The 26,019-nt window shown below is 32.3% G+C and overlaps 1 protein-coding gene across 1 annotated transcript in view; it reads right to left on the bottom strand.

Annotated features, from left to right (window-relative positions):
* Nucleotides 1-21,636, bottom strand: part of LOC140433666 (uncharacterized) — an 86,818-nt gene extending 65,182 nt beyond the window's left edge. The window contains exon 1 of the mRNA XM_072521646.1: nucleotides 21,276-21,636. Within this exon, the coding sequence (XP_072377747.1) occupies nucleotides 21,276-21,636 (361 nt within the window). The remainder of the gene's footprint in view (nucleotides 1-21,275) is intronic.
* Between the last annotated feature and the right edge of the window lie 4,383 nt (nucleotides 21,637-26,019).

Raw genomic sequence — 26,019 nt, forward strand, 5'->3', positions numbered from 1 at the left:
TTTATATTTTTATACGAAATAATTTGTTGTTTCTTTATATGCTAAAAATATGCTGAATACATTTACCACTGTTTCTAGGTCAATATGATGGCTTTTATAATAAATTCATTATAACTTTGTCGTAAAGTTAATCATATTAAGGTTTACCTTTAAAAAGATACCATATACGGTAACGTTTACAAAATAAAATGTAAACTTTAATATGATTTAAACGTGCATATGATTTAAAAATATTAAATTACATGTTTTAGAACTTATTTCATAACCAAAAGATCTGTCTGCATAAAAGTAGGTAATTTAAGAATATATTGGTGCCATATCCGTCACCAATATTTTATAAGAAAACTCCATTTTTTCTTTTTCGTTTACTACACATACCGCCAAGCTCCTTTCTACACTTTATTTTGCTTTTTTATAAGATTATCTGTGGTTTATGAAAGCATAGGGAATATTAGAGATCATACATCCAAAACCCAAATGCAGTTGATCTTCGCTATTTCGTACATGTTCACTTTATTCGGTAAATTGAATTTTGTTCGTATGAATGCACGATGAATATAAATATATGGAAGACGCTGTTTGAGGCATATGCACGTATCTATCATATGCCGTACACTTTTGCCAGGTAGGTATATGTTTCTCTAAATTGAACATACTGTTTTCAGACATTGCATTTTAATACGAAATATAAATCGACAATATAAATTTAATAATCTTGAATAAAATCTACATCAATTCTTACAATAGATTAAAAGTTTTAAAATTAAATTCTATTCTAACTACCATTGTTGTTGAAAATAAGCCACAATTTATGTTTAAAATAAGTTTATTTTTGACGTTTCGATTTTCACTTCGGAAATAGTTCTCAAAATACAAAACACTAATTAATTAAACAAATTTTGTTTTTTGTTACTTGGTGAAAAATAGTTCTAATAACTTAATTTTATCTGACTTATTCATATTGACAATTCAGATATTATGTATTTTAAATTAGCTAACTTTAAGATGATATTAAAAATATTTATTATTAAAGTAGCTAAGAATTGGCTAATGAATTCTATTCTAAAATGAATGATTTCTTATATAATAGGCCAAAAAAAGTTTTGCCTTCTTTATTTTAAATAGGACATTGATCAAAAGATATCAAATTTTTACCGTCAAGTTGATACAAATTTTATTTAAAATTGATTTAGCGCGCGTAATTGACATTTAAAATCGCCGGTCGCTTCAAGTATTGTGTCTATTCGGTCTTCATCATAAAAAGTAATAACAAACATTTTTGTTCAAATTATTCAAGCTACATTTAGATTTTTGGTAAATCTATTTTTTCCGTTTCTCCCTCTATAGAATTTTAGGAAGAAGTCAGGCGGTAGGAGTAATAAACTCTTTTCCATACTTTTTAGGGTCGCAAAATAAACATTCTTAGCAAAATTCAGATGGTTCGTATGACTGTTAGAGGTTCAATGACATTTTCGTCTCTGACTACAAGATTAAATAGTAGGCTATGACATAAAAATCTTGAACCTTGCATAATACCTTTTTACGTGACAGTTTTAATTGTGTTATTTTTTTAAATAATAAGCGATTATAAATGTCACACCTAATTTTGAAATTTTTTAAAAACTTATATGAAACTTTTATTCCTAATTCACAGCAAAGTTTGACGCAACTATCGTAAACTAATGAAGATTTTTTCAGCTATTAATCAAGTGCAAAAATTCATTAAACTAGTTAAAGGTATATACTAAAACCACAGTATTTGTAAATTTTGATTGTAATTTGCTTCCAAGATAACGATTCCAAAAACTCTTGGTGTAGTCACAATGGTGTGCTACTTATTTTAGAAAGAAAACTCTTCTAAGATATTTGTATTTCTATAATATAATAAGATGGATCAATGTACATTTATTTTTTAACTTAAATTATTATTCGGTAGTCCTGTGAATCATTAACACTTTTTAATCTATTCTCTAAGTCACACTTTGCTGTGCTTTCATACTCACTGTTTTTTATTTTACCAACTCAAGGGAATTTCTTCTTTTGTTTCTTCTGTCTAGATTCGCGTTGTTCAGAAGTTGGATTACCTATACATTCACATGATATGTGGTTATCATCTCTTCAATAATGTACTGCATAATGTATTTTTCATTAAGAAAAGTTCAAGTCCAAGTTTATAGAAGTTAAAGGTCTATATAAATACGGACCATGTAGGGTTCAAAACCACTACGTCTCAAGATTGGCAGTTTTTAATGCTTCGTAATCAATGTAAGAGCATATATAAAGTTTTGGTTAGGATATTGCCAAAAAAGAACAATGCTGCATTGAAATTGGAATCAGCTTGTCTGTGTCGTCTTAACTGATAAGAACCACGTGTTAAAAACCGAGCAGAGAGACATGTAGTTCCTCAAGTATTAAATTTATCCATTGTCATCGACCTAGAGTCAACACATAATTTAAGTTTGGAAAGATGTAACCCATATATGGATGTCATAGAAATTTAATTTTATTGTTAGCTTCAAGTACATAAGGCACTAAAGATGATCTGATTAGATCGAAAACGATATGCTGCTACTGTATAAATTTTGACGACACTTGTAAAAGTTTTAAGAAGTTTTAACTACATGTTTATTTTATATACCTAAATACAATGGTGAATTGTTTTAACTTCTGTATGTTTTTTTTTGAGTTTTATTGTTCTACATTAGCTGCCAACTTTCGGAGGCACTTATATGGTTACCCATTGGCACCGATCGTTTCTGATGTGTCGTTCAATGGTTACACATTGGTGTCCAACGTCTAAAGCCTAGACCTCGATGGTTACAAGCTAGTGACTCCACTGTTATACATTGGTTGTTAGATTGTTACACATTGGCACCCAACGTTGTTGAGTGGTTAGATTGTTACACATTGGCTCTCCAACGTAATTTATTTTATTGTAAATTTGTACATTGAGTTTTTGGTTGGTGACAAGTAAATTATTCTTTAAGTTCCGCTCTTATCGGGGATTAGAAAACATTGTTTTCCTTCATAGCTCGTATTTTTCACCTCTCATGATGTGCCCCAAGTATTCCAACTTCCTGATTTTTATGGAATTAAAAACTTCGCATTGTTTTCCCAGTTGTTCGCGAACTTGTGCGTTTGTTTTGCGATTCATCCATGAATTTTTTCAGACTACGCCAGTAATACCACATTTCGAGTGCTTCCAGGTTTTTTAAGTTGGATTGTTACAGTGTCCAGGCCTCAACCCCATACAGACGGGTGGAGAAAATATAACATCCCAATTTCTGTATTATCTAGTACTAGCTTAACTGCGATGTTTTGTGCTTTTGTAAATACCATGAACTTGGTTTTCTTCAAATTTATTTTTAGTCCATAATGACGATACCAGAAGGACAGTATCGTCAGCATATCTTATTAAGTGGATCACCGTTTATTATTGGGCCCTCACTGACTTCGGCCAACGCTAATTCTAAGATGACTTCACTGTATAAATTGGCTTTACACAACAATGGTGATAAAATACATCCTTGGCGCATCCCACGGCGACTCTGAATATCATCGGTCAGTTCATTTTCAACTTTCACTTTCTCAGTTTGATTCCAATAAAGATTACACATAATTATATTTTTGATATTTTCATAAGTTCATTTAAAATTTAGTACCACATACTTACATTTTAACATACTTCATGTTTTTTATATTAATTTTTGGCTGATTCTTATGATAGATACTTTGTAGTGGTTTAAATGGTCTGTTCTCTTTTTATTTTAAATTAAGAAGTTTTTTTGATAGTATTCTTTAATTAGTAAATTTCCAAAACCCAAGACACGATTTTATCATGGTTTGTCATGATATATGTACTTTTTTGTTATATTGTTACAATATGTTTATCTTATTGAATCATACATATATAAAAGTAAAGATATATTAATAAATAATAATCAAAGATCTACCATACACGTAATAACGTGCATTTTGTGATTAACCTAAATAAATAACCTAATGGGTGCAAACGGAAAACCATGCTGAACAAAAGCAATCTGCGCTCCGAAGTTTCTGTTTGATAAAAGCTTTCAACATATGTTTCGAACTGTTGCAAAAACAAAAAGCAAAGAAAAAATGAGGAACACAACTTGCGTATTTGTCCCAAAGAGAAACGGTCGTAAGTTTGCAGTGCCACAACCCGAACATTATTCATGAGTCCTGATAGAACTAGGTTTTGTGTTTGCGGTGAAAATTTCAGATTCGCGAACAGCTGTCTCGTGTGTTGTTGGGTTCTAAGAGAAGATAAATCCTGAACAATTGTTTTACGTTTGCTTCTTGCTTATTGTGAGCGATTTATATTTATGGTAAAATGCGGAATAATTTAGATGCGGGCTTTTCGCGGTTTCCATCGTTCAAAATAGATTTGTACTTCGGCATGTGTTGCTAAGGATTAGGCCAGTTTGTTAACAGCTCAAACTATTTTTAGGTTTGGATTATTATATAAGGTAATGTAAAGTGATAAAAAACATATTTCTTCGGTATCTAATAAATTTAGAACATCAAAGAAGAATGTATCTTTTCGTTAGATGTAATTTGAACAAAATCTGTAAACGTAGAGTATAATTACTTTCAAATTTTTCAGTACAAATGTTTGTTCTTAGTAGATCATTTCTTTATAAGAACAATTTTATGTCATTATGTGACCGATATTGAGATATAATTTCATATTATCTAAAGTTATATTAATTAATGAAATCTTTTATACAAAAATTGTATAATTTAAAAAACACATGTACAAAAAATTAACTCATGTAAGATATATAAGACAAAAATTACTGAAACATGTCTTATCTTTTCTGTGTAAAGTTTATCCCCTATCTTTATCATTAAGCTTGACTGCTTAAATATTCGGAAGCGGGGACTTCTTACTATTTATGATGAAGATTTCAAATTTCATGCTTACAATGTTGCCAGATTTATTATTTTTCTGATCTCATTAGTCCCTTTGGTTTTTTAAATATAACACTCTGTACATTGTATTAATTCTTCTATCCATAAGCCGACGGTACCATGGTACTTGAAGTGAAATCACACATTTCACTTCAAGTACCAGCAAGAAGCGTTACTGCTTCTTCTTGTAGTGCCTATCCGTTTTGAATGTTGGCGACCATCATGGCAATCTGTATTTTGTAAACTACGGCTCTGAAAAGATTTAGAAAGAAAAGAAGAGTTACTATATGACGACAATGGCCAGCGTGACCTTGCCGAAACGTCGTCAAAATAATGGTTTTTCTCAAAATCAAAATTATTCAACACGGATTCAAACCTGGAAAACCACTGAAAGCACATACAGTGTGTCAATGTTAATACTTACAATGGGCTATATCTCACGAACAAAAGCTGATATCGAAAAATTCTTGAAACCGTTTCTTGGATAGTAAGGGTGAACTAAAATGACATGAAAGAGAACTCAGCCCCACTTTTATGCTGAATGGTAATGTAAATAAAGAAAACTGTCGGTACTGGAGTGATGCGAAGGCGCATCGATTCAGAGAAGGTTACACTCAATATCTTGAAAAACTGAATGTTTGGGCAAGAATGTTAGGCGATGCCATAATTGGCCCCTTGTTCATACCAGGCAATTTAAGTGGCGACATTTATCTTGGTATGCTGGAAAACACCATTGAACCTTTAATTGTGCATAAATTAGAGACCCAAAGGGACAATCAAGGCAACCTAACTCTAGACGAAGATTTGCTGCTCTTCCAACAAGATGGAACACCTCCTGACTATGCAGCTCCAGTTAGGCACTGGTTGGATACTAATTATTCGAACAAATGGATTATAAGGAGAGGCCCTATTCAGTGGCCACCGAGGTCACCAGACTTATCGCCACCTTACTTTTTTCTATGGGGTTACCTCAAATCAGTTGTTTATAAAACTCAACCTGCGTCACTTGGGAAATTGCGAAAAAGCAATTACGCAAGGATGTCGCGCTATTACTAGAACAACATTTGCCAAAGTTCGTGCAAAATATTGAAAACAGGCTGTATTATTGTTTACAAAACAACAGAACCCACGGAACATTTACTTAATTGACATTTTTAACACATTTGTAGTTCAACAAAAACCTCATTAAATTTTTCATTTAAGCCAAAGTTTCACAATTATTGCTTCATCCTGTATAATTATTATTTATACCGTTGGATAGCATTTTTTATAGTCTTTTTAATGATATATCACATGATGTATATATAGGATAGAGTTTCTTATTTCTTTGTCTTTAACACACATCCATATGAAAAGATGAAAAATGAACCTACAGGATCATTAGAAGAAAAGTACAATACCCTTAAAATGTAGTTAGGTGAAGCGGCAAAAGGGGCTGTAAGTGAAGTGGAATAAAAATTTAGAGGAACTTTTATAACAAAAAAAAAAAAGAACTATGTAATAGATGGCTAGCTACCAAAAACCCAGAAGATAAACACATCTACAAAAGATAGTGCTATCTAGTCAAGAAACAGGTAACGGAAGAAAAAACAAATACTGATAAAGAACATGTTATGGGATCGATGGCAAATCTAGAGCAACCTGGAAAACTGTAAGAAATTTAAAAACAAATCAAAATGAAAATATATCGATAGACCCAATTGGACAAGAAACGTGAAGAAAATATTTACTAACAGAAGAAAGAGAGGAATTTAAGAATGTTAATTACGACCTTTAGATTTTTCAGAATAAGTGTAAACAATATCTAAATATTTGAAACACTGAGATATATAATTTAGAATTAGGTTGTGTGTAATTGCTTTTCTACGATAAAAATTGTGCACAATCGACATCAAAGGTGACTCTTCCTATAATATTTGCTTGGCTTACCGCAACGTTCCTAATACTGAATTTAAAAAGCTGATAATTTATTGGTAGTCGTAACAATACTGAAACCAATCCTGCACCTCAACAAAGCCTACTTTGTCCTCGCAGTACAATTTCTTGGTAATTTCTTAGTTGCGCGCCAGCATGAAGTTGTTTATGAGTCAGTTTGAAATGTATTGAGGCATTATTTGCTACCTAATCTGAAATCTGCAACTAATGAGGTGATGCTTGTGGCCAACAAGGCGTTGTTGTGTCAGGCCAATGGTAAAAAGCTGCTCGATATATAAATACCGTAGAGATATCTGCTCGTATTAGTGCTAATGAGGTATGATAGCTCAACACGAAGTATTTGTTATAGGTTTTATTTTATTTTTTTTTTAATATGGGATTACAAAGCTCAAAATACCATGCGAGTAAATTTAAAATTTTGACGTAAGGTTTCCATTTCTCAAGCATGCGAAACATAAAAATTTAGGTACCCAGTTTACTATCGAAGAAAGATAAAGTTTAATAAAAATGTTTGATATTACTTATTTATTTTATACTAGCTGGCCCGGCCACGGTTCGCTGTGTCTTGGCTATTATACAATTAATATTATGTTCAATTTAACTGACACAGTGAACTAAATAACATGAAATTCATGAATGTCAAGAGCTGCCAGAGATTAGCATTAAAAAATAAAATTTGTGATATTAGCAATGAAACATGATCTACCAAAAAATTTTGATTTTGCTATTGCTAACTTAAAGTAAATTTCACAAGAAACTACACAAGATCTACCTCCAGACGAAATAAATCAATTTTTTACTACAATTGCAGATAATATAATTACATCTCTTCCCACAATTAATGTCGATGTCCTATTCAATTATAGAAATTATCCTTCTCCGAGCAAGTCCTTTTTTTCGTCCCGTTCTGAACGAAGAGGTCTTTCAAATAATAAAGTCTCTTAGTAATTATAATTGTAGGGACGTTCACGAAATTAACAGCAAAATTTTAAAAGAAACGTACCAAATAGTTTAAACACCTTTCACTCATCTTATCAATTTAATTCTATCAACTGGAGTATTTCCAGAAGTAATAAAATACTCAAAAGTACTACCAATCTACAAAAAAGGCGATTCCTCAAAAACTGACAATTACAGACCCATAAGCATTGTTTCTACTTTTGGGAAAGTGATTGAAAAGGTTATCAAACAACAATTTTATTCCTTTTTTGACTCAAATAATTACTTTAGAAACTCAAAATATGGATTCAGAAGTGCTCGTTCTACTACAAACGCGGTATTTAATGTTGTGAGCGAGGTGATTGAGGGGCTTGAACGCGGCAATCGCATAGCAATTTCTCTTTGCGACTTGTCGAAGACTTTTGATTGCGTTTAACACGACATTTTGCTCCACAATTAAATTACTATGGAATCAGAGGTATCCCTCTTAAGCTTATACCTTCTTGTCTATGTGGCAGACATCAGGCGGTTCTGTCTAAAGGTCATCTCTCCAATTTTCTATCTGTAAAACATGGAGTCCCACAAGGTATTGGTCTTAGGACCTCTTTTGTTTATTATTTATGTTAACGATTTGCCTAAATTCATATCTCCGTAAAAAACCATACAATTCGCAGATGATACGACATACATTATATCAGGAAAAAATATGAAACATGATCTACCAAAAAATTTTGATTTTGCTATTGCTAACTTTTATATGAATTAAGTTTCATAAGGAAGGTACGAAAAAGGTTTCCTAACTTTAAATAATTATATCATTCTAAATCAGACCTATTAATTAACATTTAATTAACCGCTAATTGGTGCACAATATATGTCGTTAATTTGTTTTTTGTTAATATAAATAAATAAATTTCTTCGTTTGTCAATACTTGAGCATGCAACATATAATTGACTATGTGGGAAACACGGATTCTCCAAATCCAAGCCGCAATCGGACATTATCTGGCCTAGAGATTTGGTCATCGCGAATGCTAACTTAACAGGAAATTAAAGCCTTTTGAATGATATTGTGGTATCTGAGAGTATTTAAGCAACAAATTTGTTTCTTCAATAATATATCCGGTGATTCTTTTAATGACCAAACATATGCCGTTGCATATTCTGGGTGGGTTCAAATTGCGTAGCAAAATAATTGGTGAACCAAGTGAAGATTGTATGATGGCATTCTTGGTATATATGGAGAATGTAAAAATTAACAATACCGTGATTAACATTAACAATACTGTCGATTAATTCTGTTGAATCTGTAAGTTAATTTTGTCAACACCAATACTTTACGCCGCCAAAATTACGCGCTCACTTGTGTATTTGGATGCAGTCTTATTTTACCGGTTCCATATATCCAGCAATTCTTCAGAAAATACTTGCGTCGATAGATCATTTTGCACTTAAATGTAATGACTGTCGGGAAGTTACAGTATAAAAAATACTTCTTCTTCTTGCAGTACCGTCTCCTATCGGAGGTTGGCTACCATCACAGCAATCTTTACTTTATTGGCTGCAGCTCTGAACAACTGTATTGAACTGCACCCATACCACCCCCTTAAATTTCGCAACCAGGAAATCCTCCTACGTCCCACATTTCTCTTTCCCGAGATTTTTCCTTGGATTATGAGTCTAAGCAGAGAGTACTTTTCTCCTCTCATTATGTGGCCCAGATATTCCAGTTTTTTTGTTTGTATGGTTTTTATGACTTAGCATTCCTTCCCCATCTTCAGCAGAACATCTTGATTTGTTACTCTTTCTGTCCATGGTATTTTCCACATTCTCCTGTAACACCACATCTCTAATGCCTCAATGTTTTTGATGTTTATCTTTTTCAGTGTCCAGGCTTCCATGCCGTACAGCAGAACGGAGAAAACATAGCACCTTAACATTCTCGTTCTTAAGTTTACATTTATGTTCCGGCTGCATAGGAACTTTTTCATTTTGACAAACGATTGTCTCGCTATCTCTATTCGCCTCTTGATTTCTCTTGTCTGGTCATTAGTATCAGTGAAGCAAACCCCTAAATATTTGTAGGACGTAACTCTTTCAACTGGCTGATTATTTATGGTTAAATTCACGTTGGTGTATAGCTTCTTTGTTACAATCATGAATTTAGTCTTTTTGATGTGCAGTTTTAGACCATACTTTTTGGTATGGGTGTTTATTTTTTCCATCAAAAACTGTAAATTTGCTAGGTTATCTGTTACTATTAGCGTGTCATCAGCGTATCTTATATTGTTAATTAACTCTCCGTTAATGTCCATACCAATGTTTTGCTCTAGGAGCTCTTCCTGACATATTGTTTCGCTATATATATTGAATAATAGTGGAGAAAGCACACAACCCTGACGCACACCTCGAATCTCAATTTCTTCGGTTAACTCATTATCAACTTTGATTTTTGCTGTTTGTCCCCAGTACAACCTGGATATGATGTTAATGTCGCGACTGTCGATGTTTTTGCTTCTTAGGATTTCATACAGCTTTTGGTGTCTGACTTTATCGAAGGCCTTCTCAAACACTATGAAACCTACGTAGAGATCTTGGTTTACATCCAAACATCTTTGCATTAACACACTCAGACCAAACAAAGCCCAGTCCACCTCTGAATCCAAACTGTGTGGCGCTAATGTCCTCTTCTAATTTATTAAATATTCTTTTGTGAATTATTTTTAAAAATACTTTTAGTGTGTGGCTCATCAATGCTATAGTTCTGTGGTCTGAACACTCTCTGGCGTTATTCGTCTTCGGGATTGTGAAAAAAGTAGAGGAGAGCCATTTCTTTGGTATGATGCCTGTTCTATAAATTGTGTTAAAGAGGTTCACCATTATTTCAAGTGCGTCGTCGTCTATTAGTTTCAACAATTCTACAGGAATTTTATCTGGTCCTGCAGCTTTACCCCCTTTCGTGTTCCTTATAGCATATTCTACCTAGCTTTTTAGGATTTCAGGCCCTGTTGTGTCGTCTGTAGGGTCTGCCACTACTATTTCTGGTCTTTCGTCTGCAAAATGTTCTTCAATGTATTCTGTCCATCTTGCCAGTTAAAAAAATAAATAAAATAAAAAATACACCGAAGTTAATTTAAATTGTCGTACTGTTATTCAAATTCAAAATTTTTTTCGAATTCATCCTTTATACGACCAATTGATGAATCCGAACTGATCTAAAGAATCAATAGTATCGAAAGCAAATCTTCATGTAGTACTAATAGACTATTCATAAAAATTTTCTTAAATCTCCCAAAAAATGTGTTAGATGTCCTGGTTTTACTAATTAATGATTCCTTTAAAAAAGGTATATTTCCAAATTGCCTTAAGACAGCCTTTATAATTCCTCTTCATAAGGGTTAAAAATGGAATACCTGCGACTATAGACCTATTGCCTTACTATCGGTTCTAGTCAATATTATTAAGAGACTTATAAAATCCCGACTTATGTCCTTTCTCAGTGAAAACAACATTTTATGACAAAAACAGTTCGGCTTTTTATCCTATATAAAATCATAAGAGAGAAAATTTTGCCGGTAATATTTTCGACTGATATGAAACTTTGTTGCGTGGCAATTTTCGCGAATTAAATTTTGACAGTTAAATCACAAAACGTCAGTCGAACGATTTTGTCAAAATTTCATAAGCGAAAATTGCCAAAAGCCAACAAACTTGTATAAAACCAGAAGAAAATTTTGACGGTAATGATATTCGACAAGATTATTTCACCATACAACTAATGCACTATATCAACGAAACATAATCTTTATTTTTATTTGTTAACATTATTAAATGTACAATTATTATAAGCTATAGTAGTTTGCTCATTCTTTTTTACCAAAGCATGATGTTGTGTACTATTGACCTGTAGCATTTGGGAACTCAAAGGTCCAGCTTCATTTGTTGTTCTGAGATGTTCGATCAACTTCTGGTGGTGACTGGAATCCAGCTGCAGATATAATTTTAGAGAGCTTGCATTTTAGTGATTTGTTAATTTAATTAACTCCTGTTCAGAAACACCTTGCTTAAACTAGGCTGACACAGCTAAGGAAGGATGAGAATGGTTTGTTATTTTTTTTGTGTCTATTCCATTTTGTCAGCTGATATTTTTGTCCACTTAGATACGGTGTTGATTCCAAGTAAACAGTTTTTGGACCATTATCCATTCTCCAGTTGGGGTGAACGGTAAGAAAGAGTCTGTCTGATAAAATCTTTGGTCCCCTTTTTTCCATTAATTTCAATTACGAACCGCCTTGATTTGTTTTGGATAAAATGCTGTTGTATTCAATTCGGCCCGTAAATTCTCCCATAACATAAAATTCCTTCTGGAAAAAGGGAATCTTGCAGTTTACAGTCTCATTGCCTCTCCAAGCAAGTTCAAATGAGCAAAGGAAAAAAACTTTTTTTGTGCTCCATCGTGGGTTTCCTCGTCGTAGCTTTGGATGATTTTTAATAGTTCATTGGTTGATAATGCTTTTGAATTGAGTTTTCTCTGCTTTTGAACTAATTTTCTTGTACCATTTTTGCTGTAGTGTTCTACATCGACTTTACAGATGACTTTTTATAGTCTTCGCCCTTGCCTTTTTTTATGTTAAAGGCATAATCCCCGAGAATTTTTTCTAGTTTCGTTATGGTAGTACATCTTTTAAGCATAAAATTTCTAACCCGTAGGAACTCCGAAAATCGGGTCCAAATAGAGCTTCTGGACGTCTGCTTGTTCAATGGGACATTTTTTGAAACCAATTTTTTGATTTCTTCACCTAACTGGCATCTAAATCTTGATTTGTTGTCTGGATTCATTATATCTGTCAAAAATTGATTACGCCTCAACCCGACAACATCGTGACGGATCTGTCATAATTTTATCGCTGAGAAATCACAAGCAGGAAAGAGTTTTGTCAGTAGGAAACGTGGCGTTGTTATGACCTTAATGTTAATCAGTTACAAATAGTCTAATAAGTGAGATAAACGATTTTGAAGGTTAATACTACCAAAATGTCACATGGAAAATTCAGAGTCGCCATTTTATGACTAGACCCAGGAATTATTGACCGTCGTATTACAGTATACAGACACAGATAAAATTAGATAAATAGGGGCGCAAAAATATACTTAGAAGAATATACGAAAGTTAAATAGAGATATGTCTGGCAAAGAAGAACGAATAACGACTTAATGTAAATATACAGCCAACAAAAAATAGGGATACTTAATAAACCTTAAGAGTTAATAAGAGTTTATAAACCTTAAGGCTAGTAGAAAAAACAAAAACCGACCCTAAGATAACGGATGAAGTCTTTGAAAGAAGATCTGAAATTGTTTAAGGTAAAAGATTGGAAAATTTAGCTCAGAACAGAAAAAAATGGAAGAAAACTATTGAAGCTGGATGTCAAAGGACTGTTTAGCTAAACTATATATCTTATATTTCTAAAAAAAAATATCCAAATACTAGGCATAGCGAAAGGTTGAGAATTGAGGTCGAGGTTGCTCATTGATGTCGAAATTGGACTTTTTTTCAGTAGAGAGAAAGTTGCTTAGATTTTTTTTAGATTACTGTTTAAAAATTAAGTTGATTTTATAATTTAAATTTATTCATTTTTAAAAAGGTAAAAGAAATAATAAATTAGACTTACTCATAATCAATTTAATTTAACTATCCAGACGACCGGTTTCGCTTTCTACAATATGCAAAGCATCTTCAGGTCTCGATACAAAGTTAAATAAATGCTAAAATAATAAACCAATATTAGGGTGTTGTCTAATAAAGATAAACAAAGATAGATGATATGAATTATATAAATTACAGTAATTATGCCAATATTACATGTCTGTGGTTTTTCAAAATGAATAAAATGTTTAAGCAGACAAGGTAAGACCCACAAATTGGTAAAATAGTCTATTAAACTGTATTAAATTAATAAATGAACAAATAAATAAATCATTACTTACATGCCGGTACTCTATTAATTGATGGTTGAAAGAACATGGTTCAAACTATCCTGTATTGTTGATTGGAGAACTCAAGTCTGCTATTGTAATTGTTTGACAGTAAACGGGGAAGTTCTTGAGGAGACAGAGTTTATCCAATGAAGTAGAGATAGGTGTAATGTAATTGTTTTTTTGATGAAAGTAATGTTCTATACCATTGAGTTATTTAAAAGTTATTTATATTTATTCTAGAGATATATTTATGAAATATGTGTTATTTATTGAGATTATATTTTTGAAGGTGACTGTTGTGAGACAATGAATGAGATTAGATGTACAAATTGTGTGGGTGTGCAATTCTATTAACTTGTAATTATCAAATTTCTTTCATAAAGTTCTGTTGTAATATGTGGCAAATGGTTTTAAAGTCCAATATTTAAAGTTAAAAAATTAAAATTGAGGACACTTTAGGTCACACAGGTTACCTTTTGAAATGGACTCACACATGCAACACATTCATGATTATTCATTTTTATTGTCATAAAATGAAACCACTGATTTTACGATGAAAGAATTCTACGAAATTTTTAAAGCTTTCATTATATTTTGTTTTTGCTTTTGCAATTTTTTGCGTATCGATCTGCATTCAATCTGATAAATACAGAAATATGTAGGTTTTCGAAAAAGTAATATTCAATATCTGCTTTTTATGCGGCATAGAGATACGTATACGTTCGTATAAATATAGAGGGAACACGAACAAACCACATCCAAAACAGAATCCATTAATATTTTCATTTCTATTTTCCGCATACCCGCGGAATCCGCATCGCAACCTTTAATAAACAGTTTCATATTTCACATAAAGCTTGTCTATATCTCGCACATAAAGTACGCCCATATTTATATTGTTGTTGAAGCACATGGCGGCTGAGCTATGGCATGATATAACATTACACACACACGTACAACACAACAAAAGTAACAACATTTTACATTCTGCTACATATGATACTTCGCGAAAAAATGTCTAGTTCCATACCTGTAAAGGCGATAAAATTTTAAAAGTGGGCGTTAAAACATCGGGATACAGGGTGAATGTTTTTAATTTTTTATTTTAACGTTTACTTAATAAAGCATTGTCTTTAAATCATAAATATCGTATAACGGCTGAAATAATTTACACATGCTTACCTAAAGACTGCTGGAAAATAGTAAATTTCGAAAGAAACTACACAAGATCTACCTCCAGACGAAATAAATCAATTTTTTACTACAATTGCAGATAATATAATTACATCTCTTCCCAATATTAACGTCGATGTTCTCGTCAATTATAGAAATTATCCTTCTCCGAGTAAGTTCGTTTTTTTCGTCCCGTTCTGAAAGAAGAGGTCTTTCAAATAATAAAGTCTCTTAGTAATTCTAATTGTAGGGACGTTCACGAAATTAACAGCAAAATTTTAAAAGAAACGTACCAAATAGTTTAAACACCCTTTACTTATCTTATTAATTTAATTCTATCAACTGGAATATTTCCAGAAGTACTAAAATACTCAAAAGTACTACCAATTTATAAAAAAAGGTGATTCCTCAAAAACTGAGCCATAAGCATTGTTTCTACTTTTGGGAAAGTGATTAAAAAGATTATCAAACAACAATTTTATTCCTATTTTGACTCAAATAATTACTATAGCAATTCACAATATAGATTCAGAAGTGCTCGTTCTACTATGAACGCGGTATTTATAACTCATAACTATGTTGTGAGCGAGGTGATTAAGGGGCTTGAATGCGGCAATAGCATAGCAATTTCTCTTTGCGACTTGTCAAAGACTTTTGATTGCGTTTCACACGACATTATGCCCCACAAATTAAATTACTATGGAATCAGAGGTATCCCTCTTAAGCTTATAACTTGTTATCTATGTGGCAGACATCAGGCGGTAGTGTCTAAAGGTCATCCCTCCAATTTTCTATCCGTAAAACATGGAGTCCCACAAGGTTCGGTCTTAGGACCTCTTTTGTTTATTATTTATGTCAACGATTTGCCTAAATTCATATCTCCGCACAAAACCATACAATTCGCAGATGATACGACATACGTTATATCTGGAAAAATAATGATGATTTAGAAATGTCTCTTGAGGAAGTTTCTACTAAATCTAGCTCATGGTTTGCTGCAAACAAACTAAAACTTAACTCTGATAAAACGCAACTTTTGGTTATATCTGCAAGAAATTTACACAATGGTCTAGATAACAAAGAGACTATTAAACTATTGGGAATAACCATAGATAATCGACTCAATTGGTCGGCTCATATTTCACAACTTAAGAAAAAGCTATCAAGTTCATTATTTGTTATTCGCCAACTAGCAAGGGTTGTCAACTTTGAAACATTAAAAATGACATATTTTTTTTATTCCACTCTCACCTAAACTATGGTGTAATTATATGGGGCAATTTAACAAATGCACTTCAAATTTTTAGAATGCAAAAGAAAGCTGTCAGAATTTTAGCAGGGGTTAGTTATCTAGAACACTGCAGACCTTTCTTTGTCAAATTCAGAATTATGTCGCTACCTACTCTGTTCATATTTCAAGTTCTATCTGAAATTCACAGAAAACGTGTCCATTTCATAAAGCAGTCTGTTGTCCATGTCCACAATACGTGAAACTGTCACTACCTACGAACAAAACGCTATAGACTAAGTCTTTCAGAAAAAATTGTCTTAATTATAACTATTACAATATTTTACCAAAAGGTATTAAATAGCTAAGCTGTAATAGTTTTTATAAAGTTATAAAAAAATATCTTCTAAAACATTGTTTTTACTGCTGAGAAGAATGTATGACTCATTGCAGAACATACACTGAACTGCTTACCGTAACTTTGCCATAAATGTTTTTTCTGTTTAATATGTGTTCTTGTTTGTATATATTTAAGTTATGTTTTATATTCCTTTTTTGTATTTATACAAAATTTTTGTATATATCCTTGTTTATTTGTATATATACAAACAATATTTGTATTTGTTATTTAGTTAAATAAATACTCTACTCTACTCACAGGCTATACATAAATCGGGGCAAGAATATGTCCATTTAGTTTATAGTTAAGTAGGAAATAAAGAATTTAATCTGAAACTAGAGATACGTAGCAATTTTTTTGAAAATATTTTTGAAGGTAATTGTGTGCTGCAGAAAAAGCAAAAATGAAACCAGTACCTCAAATAAGGACAATACATAAGAAAGCATATATTAAACCTACATTTTTACAATTTAAAATCATATTAAATAAGATTTATTAAACTGGAAGAAGATATATTAATCCTTATAGGAGATTTCAACGCCCAAATGGACAAAGAAAATTGCTTCAGAGAGGTTGCAGGTACAAACTCAATACATAGCACAACAAACAATAATGGAAAAAGGCTATGTAGATTAGCAGCGGCTTTAAACATGGACATAAGTAGCACGAGATATAAACACAAAGACATACACAAAATAACATGGATGAGACCAGAAGTCTGGAGGGAAATCAAATATACCATATACTGATTAAAAAGACACACAAACAATCGATAAGTGACGCCAGATCTCCCAAAATTGATTCGGACCATATGCTAGTAATTACAAAATGTAAAATAAAAATAACGAAGAACGAAAGTCGAAAAGCACAGAGAAAATGGGACGTAGATAAATAAACGAAAGAGAAAGAAGTAAGAAGAAGATTTGTATAGAAGTAAATACAAAGATGCAGTTCAAAGAACAACAAATGGAGGAACAGTGGAAAAAATCAAACAAGGAATAAACAATGCAGCAGAGAAAGTGGTTGACAAAATGTAAAATAAAAGAAGAAATAATTGGTTTGACCATGAGTGCAAATTAGCAGTGGAAGAAAAGAATAAAACAAGGTTGAAATGATTAAGCACAAGCAAAGAAGAGGAACAGGAAAGATATAAATATCAAAGGCAAAGGACAAAGAAATTATTTAAATAGAAAAAAATCAAAGAGTAAAAAAAATTATGAACGAGATAGTGATGGTGATATTGTTGACTGTTGATTTAAATATCAAGTGGTGATTTTTGTGGATGCAGTCTATTTGGCCAACAAAACAAACAAAACTCTTTGACTTACTGTCAAGCTTTCGACTTTATTTTCATTTTTTTTTAAAGACATCTGTTAATAACAAATAAGTATAAAAATTATGTAGTTATAATTATTAATTTTCTTGCTGGAAAGCAAAACCAGTAACAATACTTTTTATTATTATTAATTTGATTGTCACATTATTTATTATTAATAATTAATTCGACATACAATGTACAACTGTATATTCATTCATATATGTATGTTAATCAAGCCAATATGATAATGATATATATAATGACAATATAATTTAAAAAATTATTTAAAAAAAAATTAATATGTATGTAATTGTGCGTTTTGTAAAGTACAACTTATCTGTAATCTTATGACTAGTAAGTAAGAAAATTATTAATTATAACTACATGATTTTTATATTTATTTGTTATTAGCAGATGTCATGAAAAAGAATTGAAAATAAATTCGAAAGCTTGGGAGTAAGTCAAAGAGTTTTCTTTGTCTTGTGGGCCAAATCGACTGCATCCTCAAGAATCACCACTTGACAATAGTTGCCAAAATCTAGAATCCATTCCGACAAGGTCTGAGAGTCAGCAACAACTCCTATTGGGAGTCTTAAAAGGGTGCATTCATTACGGAGACCATCGCATCGTATCCTCCTCGCCTAGATCATAGCACTGAGAGTGAAGTGAACGCATTCACTTCACTCGCATTCACGAAGTAATGCATTTATTTTACCTGGCGATCGATACGATAGTCGGAGCGAGGCTAGATAATCGGCGCCTCGTAGTGTCGATCGTAGAGTACTAGGGTCGAGGGTCGAAAAAATGCTAAGCTGGAACACTATAGTCCAAGTCTATGGTCCAATACCTGGCTCGAGGCTGGGCCCTGCGCTTTGACAATGAACGCTTGAATTTTTAAATTATTGCATTTATTTTACGTTGCGATGATAATATGATACTATCCTATGGTCCGAGCGAGGGTCCACGCCTCGTTATGAGCGCACACTTACGTTGCTATGCAGGGTATCTGTTAAATACTTTAACATTACAAGATATTTTCAACAATACTGTAACACAACAACTTTTGTAACTTTTTAAGGGTTTTTACTCAAATATTTAGTGACTTGACTTATGTATATCTGGTAATAATACACTGATGATGGACTTTTTAGTCCGAAAACGTTCTGTGATGTATCTCAAAAGGGTCTGTTTAATTATATACCATTTTATAAAGGATTTTTAAATAAAACTTTTATAATAATAATAAAACATATTAAAACAGGTAAAGTTTTTTTTATTTTATAGATTTTATATTGGTTAATTGTCTAAAATTACCTTATTAATTAGCTATTAGTGTTTTATTATTTGTTATTCCTAGCATCAAATAGTAATATGTATGGTTTAAAAAAGATAATAGCTAGGTTTCCAATCATTATCGTTAAGTTATTAGAACATTATGAAAACAATTATTATAAGGGATTAATACAAATTTATTAAGAAAATAAATCCAATCATGACTAAAAAAATAATAAAATCATCTTTTCAAATTTTTCTGCTCAGTAAATAAAAAAAAATCGTAAAGCATAAATACAGTTTCACCCTGTATACAAAGAAATCTTAAAAATAGGAAAATCGCTTTGTCTGGTATATGTACCTATACTTCACCATGCCCAGAAAGGTGTGTAAGGGACCATGGCGAATTTATGGTAGTACACGGTTAGTGAGTTTTATTTCGTTTGGTATACAATATGCTCTCTATATGTAAACTGGTAATGAGTTGAATTGCAGAGTGATCAGAGATGTGAGTGTACCAGCCGCCTCACAATGGGATGCCTCGTTAAATACTGGTGTACAGCAAGCACTACGTGCTGCATCGAAACGTTTTGAAAGCTGCTAGTTGTACTTGTATATTACTAAAGCTCCAACTATAATTTACTCAGATGGCGTAAATAATTAAATATTTCATAGGCACTTTTGATATATAAGAGATACCCCAATTATACTAGCTGTTATATTCTAATGTTAATACCTTTTTTTAAGTTTGTAAAATAATGCTTTAATATTAAACTCGAATAGCGTTTGTTCAAAGAACTCAGAGGGATAACAAAAATGACTTTTAAATCAACTTGGACCCAACATACCTTAACATGTATTACTAAAAGTTAAAACGGGAAAAACTCACCACATATCTTACACAATGTTACACTTATTGTTGTTTGCTTTATTTATGCACTCTTTCCATGTTTCATTCGGTTTTTTTTTTATTGAAAAAGTTTACCGCATCCACTATAAGGTAATTAGCGGGAATACAGTGTAGGTGTACAATTCTAATAGTTTAAATTTTATAATATAATCCTATACATTTTAAATATTTTCCCAAATCGGCATAATTTAAGTCTGTACCCAAGAGTTTATTGATATTGTTTGGAATATTGAACCGGTTGCGTTCATTTACAAAAAGTGGACAGTCAATTAAAAAATGTTTAACACTGTTTGTTTCGTCACAAATGTCACATTTAGGGGGATTATCTCTGGTAAAAAGGTACGAATGCGTATATCTTGTATGGCCTAAAAGTAGTCGAGTAATGATGGTTTGCAGTTTTCGGTTTCAAGTTCTAGGTAGCCATGGATAAACATTGTCTTTAATTTTCCGTAGTGTTGTCTGTGAATAATTCCATTCTTTATTCCACTTACACGTAATTAAATTTTTTATAAATGTTTTTATATCACCCGCGGAATTCCGACACTCCATTACATCTGTTTCGACACTTTTCTCGCGCACTGGTCTGCAGCTTCGTTTCCATCAATACCAATATGAGATGGGATCCATATAAAGGTAATGCGTCTGGAATTTTCTTCAGCTTGCTTTAGTTCAGATTTTACCATTTTTTCTAGGGGGCTTTTAGGATACATATGATTTATGGTTTGTAAAACACCAAGGTAATCACTTAAAATCAAGCAATTTGGTATTTTATTATTGTTGATATGTTCAAGAGCTTTGAGTATTGCATAAAGTTCAGCAGAGAAGATGCTGAAATATTTGGGCAGTCTTAATTGAAATTGATTGTTAGACATTACATATGCAGCACCAACTTCTGTGTTGCATTTGGATGCATCTGTAAATATCCTGCAGCAATTGTCTCCATGTTTGTTTATGATTGAATTGCGTTTAGGTTGTGCTATAATTTTCGGATTGTATTTTGTTTTCAAGAAAAACAGGGTCATAGTTTTCATTGGAAGATATTTTTGTATAATTTTGTACCAATATGTTCGCAATTTCTTTGGGCGATATAATTATTTGGTTATTTCCCTAATCGCCTAATCCGATTCACTGCAGTCAGGATTCCACCATGGTACGGGTGTATGATTTTTTGGCGGTTTTGTTTTACCTATAAACTGTTTTGCACTCTGTATAATGATATTATTGAAGTCTTCTAGAGTATCATTGATGTTATTTTTTGCAATAAAGTTTTCCATAGATTTATCGATGAAGTCTTTAAATTCTGTCCAGTTTGCTGATTCAGTTTTCCATTTGGGTAAAAACTCGTGAGTGAATTGTTGTCTAGTAAAATTTCGGATAATAATGGGATGATGGTCGCTACTATATGTATATGGTAGGACTTCCCACAAGAACTGAGGAGACAAAACTGGATCGCAAAAACTTAAGTCAATTGCAGATGAATCTCCCGTCTGAATGTTAAAATGTGTAGGAGTTCCATCATTAAGTAAGTTGAGCTGTAGCTCAGACATTAATTTTTCCAGTAATTTACCTCTGCTATCTGTACGTACTGACCCCCATATGTTATTGTGACCATTAAAATCACCGACTATAATACGAGGAGATGGTATTTGTTCGATAAGACTATTTATGTCATCAAAAGTAAATACTGCACTCGATGGTAAATAAATATTACAAATGTAGAGAGTTGAAGGTACTACAAGTTTTATTACTACTGTTTCAAGTGTGGTGTTTACAGGAAATAGGCTTGCTACAGAAGATATTTTGACCAAAGTGGCAACCCCACCAGAAGAATAATTACAATTGCTTATTCTGTCATTTCTAAAACAATTGAACTGCTTAGGATTTTAATTTTTGTTTGGACTAAGGTTAGTTTCTTGGATACCTATTATATCTGGGCAATGGTCAGAGATGAGTTTCTGTAAAAAGGCAAGTCGATGAAAGAGTCCATGGATATTCCATTGGAGTCGTGTTGTAAATGTAATTATTTAGAAAAGAAAAAAAGAAAAGAAATGAACTGTTTAGGCACTGAATTGAGACGTATCACTATCGGAATCTAAATTGCTGTTATTACTAATTTTTCTTTTTAGTGTGGTAATGCTTCGATTAGCAGATCTTCCTTTTAAATGGGGGTAAATTGTGTTTAGCATATAAATAAGTGCTGGGATATCTATAGTAAAGTCCTGAATTATATTAATGGGATTGTGTACACCACTAACATTACTTAAGAATAAACAAAATTGCTCGAAATTAAGGATAAATGGTTGTGATTGATTTTCAATAAAGTGTTTTACTGGTTTGAAAATAGTTTGAGTGGATGGTATGGTTTCTGTGCAATCTTCACTGGTCTTAGTTTTCTTCATTTTAGGTGCTGGCGTCGAAAAATGGTTTTCTTTTAGATCCCTGTCTGGCGGTGTAAGAATATCATGAATATTCCGTTTTGGCTTACTATTTATACCTATTGTGTCTATTGTGATATCAATATTGTTGGTGATAGTTTTTTGGTTAGGTGTTTTATCGGATTTTTGTTTGATTGATTCTGTTTTATTTGTAGAAGATGAAGTTGGAGTTGGCACAATGACATTACTTAGTTCAGTTTGGGATAAATTATCATTATTGGTTTCCATAGAACATTCTTCAACATGAACTCGTGAGTTTTTATTGCAGCGATGGGCAGTATGTCCGGTTTTTTTTGCAGTTGTAACATACCATACTATCTTGAGACAGAAAGATTCGATATGTTGTTTCGGGACAGGACTTACATAGACCTGTCTTCTGAAACTAAGAATATGAATATACTCAGGTGATGTAGCGCTGATTTTTAAAAATGTAATTGGAGATACCATGTTAAGTCCGATATTTTGTTGGTAGTTGATTAAGAAACTATGCGGTATGGTGGGACACAAATTTGAAACAACAATCCGTTCCGCAGGGGTGATTAATCTTCTAGCCTGTAGAGTTACATTTTGAATTTTTATATAACCGTGGTTTGTCATGAAGTCATCAACAACTTTTTTATTGGCTAGATACATACAAATACGGTTATTTGATAATCTGGATGAAAATATTATATTCTTAGGTTGAATTATCTTGCCCAATGGAATTAAATAGTCCTGCAATTTAGTATTATCCAAGGCACTGAAGACAATCGCTTGTTCTTTCGATGGGAACTGCATATTTGCTACTGCTGATGAGTACGTTGAGCTATTAGAGTTTGTTTCAGACATTAGTAGTGAGGTAGGTGAGATGCTGCTGTTAGTAGCCATATTTAATTTTCCTCCAACGTATTAAAATTATTGAAGGATTTAATAAGTCCGTGGCCAGCTTTACAGCTGGCCGGTGAAACTGGATTTAAAACGAAAAACTAATAAACTATTTTGTAGTTGTTGATAGTTTTTTTAAAACACTACTAGTTGAAATTTTATATAGACGATAGATAGTCCAAAATTAATAATCAATTATCCAATATGTAGAATAAAAAACTTACTGGCTATTAATCACTTCATATGCAAACATAACCAATATTATTTCACATTTTGTCAACTGTATTAAACACCAACATTAAATATCAATTAACAATATAATTGATTCAAAGCGATAACGTGTTCACTGTTCGAAGGTTCGAAATCAACTCCTTCATTCGGTTTTCCTCGCTACCTTTTTACATCATTTACTCAAACAAAAATTACATTGTTTTTGCATTCTAGAAATGTAACTGTCATTTTGGGTTTTTGATGTGTTATTTAAAAAACCAAAAGGAAGCTAAATTCGTGTAGTTGGCTGTATACTAATATATCACAAAAGAGTTTATTTAAAAATTCCTTTATAAAAGGTATAATAATATTTATTATTATACTCCTATCTTTTATATTATAAAGGAATTTTTTTAATAAAATTTTTTACTTAAAAATAGTTACAAAGTTTATTTATACAAACACTTATTTTTACATTATCAAATCATAACTATGATATCAGTGAGATTTAATACATCACTAAATTACCAATCTACGGTATTCAATTCAATATGAATCAATATTATTACACGTATTGCATTTCTAGCGATTTTGTTGTTTATCAAGTTGCTAAAATATTTTACTAAAATAGAAAAATATATTGGATAACGAACGTTTTCCATCTTCCAACTGAAATTAATAGATTACTTAGGTTTTCTCGCAGTCTTTAATACCTACCATATTCTCGTCCCCCTCTTACAACGATTTGCAAAAAAGAAAGGTCTAGTAGGGCCTCCATAGCTGCTGTTGATGTGCCCCTTAAAGTATATGTGATTTTAAGGTGCAAATTCTTGTATCTTGCTTAGTTCGAGGATGGCACTTTTTAACTGCATCTTTGACCACCATTACACTAACTCATATGCACTTTTGCATGAATGCGTCTGGCTACCATTAACGAGCTTATATTTTCACAATGTTGGCGGTATGTGCACCAAACTTCAGAATTTTAGACATGCTGTGAGTCTTTCTTGTTATGATGTTAAAATTATTGTTGAAACATGGCTTACATCTAGAATCTTGGATGCTGAATTCGAATTAAGTGATTTTAATGTATATTGACATGACAGGTATACTCAAACTAGTTCAAAAACTTAGTGATGTGTACTTTCCTCCACAATCATCTGGGGCAGTATATGAGGAGCATTCCACCGGTATGTTGGACTTAGCGGATAGATTCAGTGATTGTGAATTCTGCATTTGTTGTGACTACAACCTACCTGAGGCATCCTGGGATAATCTTAATATTTTTGTTACAGTTAATTGTCCGCATCACTCTCCAGCAAATATTATTTGTACTTGCTATAATTTTCAAAATATGTCACAAATAAATGCTTTGCCTAACCTTCAGCTTAGACTATATTGTTACATGCAGCCAATTTAAATTTGTTTCTTAAATATGATTTTTTCTATCACGATTTAAAAAAATGTAATTATCAAGTTTTAAATGAATATTTAGCCTCAATTCCTTGGAACAAGGTATTACATGAATTAAATATTAATTTCTGCACAAAAAATTTTTACATCATCATATTTTATATGATGCCTTCAATGTGTTTGTTCCTATAAAACAGTTTAAATCATTGAACTTTTCAGTTTGGTTTTCGCGAGAATTAATTGAGCTTGTTATACAGAAAAAATAGCTTATAGGAATTTAAAAGCATCATCAGGCAACTTATATGAGGAATTTTCGGTGTTAAGGGAAAGATGTAAATCATTACAAGCAGCATGTTATAAAAACTATTTAGAGAATATTCAAGAACATCTTTCAAGTAATCTCGGCTTGTTTTGGAGGCATGTTAGTGCTACACGTGGGTAAAGTGCTTATCCTAATGTAATGCCTAATAAAGCTGGGGATGTAATAGCTTAGAATAGTGATGAAATGGTCAATCTATTTGTCGCTTATTTGTCAGGTACATATAATGATAGTGAGTGTAATTTACCTAATTTTAAATTGGACTATATTATGGATTTCCAGATTCTGAAATTTAGTCTGACTGGTGTTTTCGAAGGGATTATGAGTTTAAAAACTACATATTCCTCAGGGCCTGATCGTATACCTGCAGCACTTATTAACAACTGAATTTTTTCCCTTTGTAAGCCTTTACAACAAATTTTTAATTTATCATTATTATCATCTGTATTGTCGGTCAGATAGCCAAGCGGGCTGGGCGGCCGGCTCTCACTCGTTTCACTGCGAGTGGTTCAGTGGTTCGATTCCCAGCTCGGTGTACAGAAAACAAAAAGTCTAACGCAGCAGTTTCAAATTCTAAATGAATCTGCGGCTTAGACTAGAATATACTGGTGTCTGATCGGCCTATGGTAGAGCAGTACGGCAAGAGATAAGGGCTTGCGGCTCAGTGATACTCCTCCATAGATCCCTAC

The sequence above is a fragment of the Diabrotica undecimpunctata genome, chromosome 2, assembly GCF_040954645.1.
Source record: "Diabrotica undecimpunctata isolate CICGRU chromosome 2, icDiaUnde3, whole genome shotgun sequence".
Classification (NCBI taxonomy): domain Eukaryota; kingdom Metazoa; phylum Arthropoda; class Insecta; order Coleoptera; family Chrysomelidae; genus Diabrotica; species Diabrotica undecimpunctata.